At 45.9% G+C, this 6000-nt stretch overlaps 1 protein-coding gene across 1 annotated transcript in view; it reads left to right on the top strand.

Moving 5' to 3' along the window:
- baiap3 (BAI1 associated protein 3) overlaps nucleotides 1-5740 on the top strand; it is a gene marked incomplete at both ends in the record, with an annotated part of 30562 nt that extends 24822 nt beyond the window's left edge. Inside the window, 9 exons of the mRNA XM_079746029.1 lie at nucleotides 703-771; nucleotides 894-973; nucleotides 1645-1753; nucleotides 2553-2624; nucleotides 2747-2830; nucleotides 3285-3405; nucleotides 3516-3639; nucleotides 4800-5005; nucleotides 5637-5740. Coding sequence (XP_079602155.1) covers nucleotides 703-771; nucleotides 894-973; nucleotides 1645-1753; nucleotides 2553-2624; nucleotides 2747-2830; nucleotides 3285-3405; nucleotides 3516-3639; nucleotides 4800-5005; nucleotides 5637-5740 — 969 coding nt within the window. The remainder of the gene's footprint in view (nucleotides 1-702; nucleotides 772-893; nucleotides 974-1644; nucleotides 1754-2552; nucleotides 2625-2746; nucleotides 2831-3284; nucleotides 3406-3515; nucleotides 3640-4799; nucleotides 5006-5636) is intronic.
- Nucleotides 5741-6000: the final 260 nt, after the last annotated feature.

A 6000-nucleotide genomic window follows, 5' to 3' on the forward strand; every position in this document is an offset into this window, starting at 1 on the left:
TTTACACTGGTAGGAGCAGGATCAATCCATAGCACTAGACCTAGTTTGTAGCTCACTCTATTGTGTTTCATTTCAACTAAAATGTTTTAGTGTTTTGTTTTCCGTTTTTTCTGTTTCTTTTATTAGGAAGGTCTGTATAAACCGGTCGATTAAACCCTCTTTTTATAAAGAGAGAGACCAGGGCAAGAACATTACAGCACATTACAATGACTATCACTTCCTCATATAAATACTTTAATCATTGGATTCTGCTATACTTGTTATCATAATCCTAGTCATCATAATAGTAGTAGTATCTGAGTGGAATTGTTTTCAGTCGGGGAGAGGAAAGCCGTTCGAAAGCGCTGTTGTTTCATGATTAAGATGTGCGATGTTATGGATAATTACATATAATCAGTGGAATAATTATGTATCGGATCTGCGTGTCTGTGCCTCGGGCAACATTACACCTTACAACGCATAACATGAATAATCCCCTGTAGTAGTAAATACATGTCTGCTTCCGTTTCAACGTTCGGATCCAATCGGTTGAAGGCACACACAAGATGTTATCATTCCGTGTACCCGGCTACCTCCATTACCTACACGGCTCCAAGAGTGTTGAGGACTGACGCCCGCCCGGGGCGCCAAACCATGCATCAGAAAGTTGGTCTCCATATGATCTTTTGAATAACAGCTACTTTCATAACTGTCATGTCCTAGATGCTCCCGGAGCTACGCCGGTACATCCAGCACATCAGCCTGTCTCCGGACTCCATCAACAACGACGAGGTAATGGTCTTGATCACGGTGGAGTCCTCCAATTTTCCAAGCCCTCCATTTTCTGCTTCCCCCCCCCCCCCCCCCCCCCCCCCCCCCCCCGCCTCTATTCAACCACCAACTGTCTCTTCCAGGCGGTGGCTCCTCTCATGAAGTACTTAAACGACACCATGGTCATCTTCACCGAGTCACTCGTAAAGGAGAATCTGACGAGGTAATTATCCCTGTTCCTCCTCCTCCTGTCCTCTACTCTCCTCTCTCCTCTCCTCCCCTCCCATCTTCTCCCCTCCCCCCTCGTCTCCCCTTCTCTTTGTATTCTACGGATTAATCATAATTAACCCCTTGTGACATCTTTGCAGAGAAATTTTAACACATAATTATCTCATCCACTCTGATCACTTATGTGAAGCGGGGTAAGAGCAGCCGGTTGGAAGGAGTAGAAAAAAAACATCCAATGAAGTGCAATATATATCGTATATCAAAAGCCAGTGAATTAATCAAATGATAAAATATTGAATAAATCACTATTATTAATTTAATAAATAAGTATGTAAATATATCTTTAGACAGCCATGACGAAAATGAGTAGTTGTGTGTGTCGGATGGGAGCAATGACAAAAAAAAGTTGAATGGCTCTAATTCTCAAATGAATAGTGGAACACAGGGTTATTCTGAACAAATAAATGTCAACAATAATTATGTAGTGGGCATGTACAAATATCGTTTGATAATCACAAGGGCAAAGAAAAAAACAGCAGAAATGGCTGAAACACACATGAGGCTGGCAGAATTTCCAGAGGCTGTTAGGATTGTGAGGAGACTGTCAGGGCCGTGAGGAACCAGGTGTGTGTCTGATGGTGTGTGTGTTGTGTGTTCCCGGCCCAGGGTTCTTCAGAGCATGTGGAGCCTTCTCCTCCAGATGATCCTGGACACGGTGGCGGAGAACAGAGGAGTGCAGGAGGAGTTCTACAACCGCTTCCAGTACACCGTGGAGGTCCGTACCAACCGGGGCACAGCTCTCCCGAGGATCTCAATGTCTTGCCCAGCAAATAGCTGCCTGACCTCCCTAACCTGCTCCTCGATATGTATGCAGAAACAATGGGTTTCTTTGGATAAATATATTCTATAGGAAGATTTCTTAATAAATGCCCCCACTCCTTACCTGCTCCTTAATGACATGCATCTGATCTTCCTGTGAGTCTCCGTGGAAACCAGCGTCTCCTTAGGTGAGAGAGAGAGAGGGAGAGGGAGAGAGAGGTGATCAATGTAGCAGGTAAACAAGTTGTGCAGGCCCCGGCTTCTGGGTGAAAAATAAAAGCACTTGAGAATTGACAGAGGCTGGGATAATATATATGTGAACTCTGTACTGAAAGGCTCATCTTTATTCTCTGGCCAACATAAATCATCGAAGGTACTAAATAAAGAATTTTTTTTTTTTTTTTCTCCACGGAGTCCAGGCAAAGACATGCGTGTTGGTTGGGGTCATGTTAGGCAAATGCATCCATCAAGGTGGGGGAAAACAGCACTTCATGGCTATTGGCAGTGTGCTCCGTGGGCGGGCTGGGCCCTCTGCTTTGGCACATGATTATCCAATTAGGCTACATGGGGTTTCATCCTGTTAGCCTGATTGCTAGAATTCAGGAAAAACGAGACACGACACAAAATGTAAAATAAAAGGCCCTGGACTGCTAACTTGTTTTTCTGCCGTTCTTCGCAAACACAGATCTGTTTTTTCCGTTCTTTATCATGAATATTATAATAGTTATTATTATTCCAACGTGCCCTACATGCAGACCCTGCTGCAGTTCTTCCACGCCGAGGGAAATGGCCTCACAATAGAGGACATGAAGAACTCAGACCACAAGGTAAGTGACAAACTAGCTTTCCCAGGCTTAAAAAACGTGCGATGTGGGTTTAGGTTGTCGTTGATCTTTCCTCTCATTTGTATTTGTCTTTCACCGGCTTTCTCCTCTGCTTTTTCTCCCAGGTCCTGGAAGAGGAGCTGAAAATGAACAAGTGCTCGTCCTCTGAGTTGATTGAGCAGTACTTCCTGGAGAAGATCTCCCAGCAGGTAACCTAGTGTTAATGTCGCCCTGGGCCAAACCAGCATCGGTCCATGAGAAAGCCCTGTGCTTGAGCTCTGAGCTGCAGGAGCCTTGTTTTCCCCTTATGACCAGGTAGTACTCAAATTTAACAATGGCAGTCGACAGGTAGGTACATCTTGCTGGAAAAATAACATCTAATCATGGCTCTGGCATTAATTGGCATGAAGGGAGCAGGGTGGCCTAGTGTTTAGGGTGTTTGACAAACCAAAGGGTTCTGGGGTTCTCACACAATACTCTATACTTGGAGACACCCTTGAACAAAACGGCCACTACCTACCTATAAATAGAGATCTCATAGCTGTCAGTTTTATCTGCACAAAATGCTTTTGTAACTGCCATGCCACTGTAATCTACGGACATGGTACTTAAAGAGCAGCCATTTTGGACAGTAACAATCACAATCCCGTCTACCCTTTTCAGAGGATTCTGAAGCACACGCGCTTCGGCCGAATCAGTGTCAAGTGTTACTATGACGCCCCGGAGCAGCGTCTCACCGTGGAGATCCTCCACGCTGCTGACATCATCGCCCTCGACGCCAACGGTTTGGAACCATTTTTATTTTTAGTATATGTTGCTTGAGTCCTTCAGAGGCTGTTCAGACGGTGCCCTCGTTCAGTCCTGGTTCATAACCAGACACTCTTTGTGCGCCAGGTCTGAGCGACCCATTTGTCATCGTGGAGCTGTGTCCCCACCACCTGTTTCCTCTGGCGAAGAGCCAGCGCACGCAGGTCAAACTGAAGACCCTGCACCCGGTCTTCGACGAACTGTTCCACTTGTGAGCTCCGTTTCCGTTCCCCTGTCGTCTGCTGCACAATGACAATGTTTATTTGACCAAATTTGGTATTTAGATATTTTCTTTCTCTCTCGCTCTCACTCTCTCTCTCTCTCACTTTGTCTCTGTCTCTATTGTGTTCTATCTCGCTCTCTCTCTCCATCATTCTCTCTCTCTCTATCTCTCTCTCTCTGTCTTTATTGTGTTCTCTCTCTCTCTCTCTCTCTCTCTCTCTCTCTCTCTCTCTGACTCTATTGTGTTCTCTCTCTCTCTCTCTCTCTCTCTATTGCATTCTCTCTCTATTGCATTCTCTCTCTCTCTCTCTCTCTATTGCATTCTCTCTCGCTCTCTCTCTCTATTCCATTCTCTCTCTCTCTCTGTCTCTATTGTGTTCTCTCTCGCTCTCTCTCTCCATCATTCTCTCTCTCTCTCTCTCTCTATTGCATTCTCTCTCTCTCTCTGTCTCTATTGTGTTCTCTCTCTCTCTCTTTCTATTTTGCTCTATCTCGCTCTCTCTCTATTGCATTCTCTCTCTCTCTCTCTCTCTATTGCATTCTCTCTCTCTCTGTCTCTATTGTGTTCTCTCTCTCTATTTTGCTCTATCTCGCTCTCTCTCTATTGCATTCTCTCTCTCTCTCTCTCTCTATTGCATTCTCTCTCTCTCTCTCTCTCTTGCTCGCTCTCTCCCTCTATTGCAGTCTCTCTCTCTCTCTCTTTCTCTCTCTCTCTCTCTCATCTGCTCAATAGGGTGTTGCTGTTTATTTGACCAAATTTGTTATTTAGATCTGCCCATTATAACATCACAAGTGGGCGTGTCCACCTAGATGTACGCTGGATAAATCAATCTACCAGCCTACCCAGTGGACTGTAGCAAACGTTGCTCACCTATCCGTCACACATCTAGGTGGACACGTCCACTTGTGATGTCATAAGGGGAAGATATTAAAAACGGCTTGTAACGGCTAATCTCACTCACACCTGGTGGCATGTCATGGGACCTTTAAGCTGTGGTGAGGTGCAGAGAGGCAGTCGATCTGAAAGCCCCTCCAATAGGGGAACGTTTTGACAGCCTATCGATAAAGAACGACCCCGAAGCACTTGTCAACGTTTTTTTTCCCATTTCCTCTTCGTTTGTGATTTGCAACCCCCCAACCCCCTTCCAGCCAAGTGAGTCCCGAGCAGTACCGACACAGGTTTGCATGTCTGACCTTCACCGTCATGGACTACGACTGGCTCTCAACCAACGACTTCGCCGGGGAAGCCTTGGCCCCCCTCAGTGACTTCTGCTGGCCGGGGCGACCCAACGCATCGGCGACCGGCAAGAGCGTCCAGCCGGTCATTCTGCACCTCTCCCGCAACAAGCCCAGCGGTACTGCCACCACTTTGATTCATATTTAGTTTCGTTTTTTTTAACTCCTGTGTTTAGTCTTTTAATGTGATGTAAAGTGTCTTCAAGCACTCAGAAAGGAGCTATATAAATTAATTGATTTAATGTTTTTTCTATTATTATTGTCCTTATTATGTGAGCTCGGTGGATCAACTGCGATATAGGCAATGCGCCTTTTTGTGACCGCAGGTTTGATTCCGACCTGCGGTGTCCTAGGCAATGTGTTCTTTCCCTCTCTTTGCTGTCTGTCTTCACTGTCCTGTCCATAAAGGCAGCAAAAAAAAGCACATACTATATTAAAAACGGACATACACAATGCATATATGGGAGCCGTGTCGGGGGGCAGACAGTAGGTATTGTTTTAAAACGTTTCTGTCCCAAATAATCTTTAGTTTTTTCCCAAGCTAGCGAAAGAAAACAAATGACATTCATGAACCGTTATAACAATACGATTATAGTTCAATTTCCAATCGCTCTACAAGTATGGAGCCGAATTCACACCCCATGTACTTTGGGCTTTAGACTCAAACATAGAAAAGAGGGGGTTCTCAATCCTTCGTCGAATCTTCAATCATTGCTTCTTCCCCCTCTCCAACCCCCCCTTCTCATCCAGAGAAACCAATCATGAGGATGCTGGAGGCACGCACGGGAGACAGGGAGGCGCAGGAGTTGGTCCGCCGGCTGAAGGAGATCGAGAGGTCCATGGACGAGGAGTAAGGGGAAGGGGAGGGTGAGGAGTAAGGGGAAGGGGAGGGTGAGGAGTAAGGGGAAGGGGAGGGTGAGGAGTAAGGGGAAGGGCAGGGTGAGGAGTAAGGGGAAGGGGAGGGTGCGGGTCGTTCCTGTGGCTCTCCTCTGCAGTACGGCTTGCTGCTCCGACCGCATTTTGTGACCACGTGCTTTTGTACTTTGTTGTAACACGTATGCAATATATGACGTTTTTCTTTGTTTTCGTTTCTTATCAAAATCTATCGTACGTG

Source organism: Pollachius pollachius (genome assembly GCF_949987615.1).
Source record: "Pollachius pollachius genome assembly, chromosome: 11".
Taxonomy (NCBI): domain Eukaryota; kingdom Metazoa; phylum Chordata; class Actinopteri; order Gadiformes; family Gadidae; genus Pollachius; species Pollachius pollachius.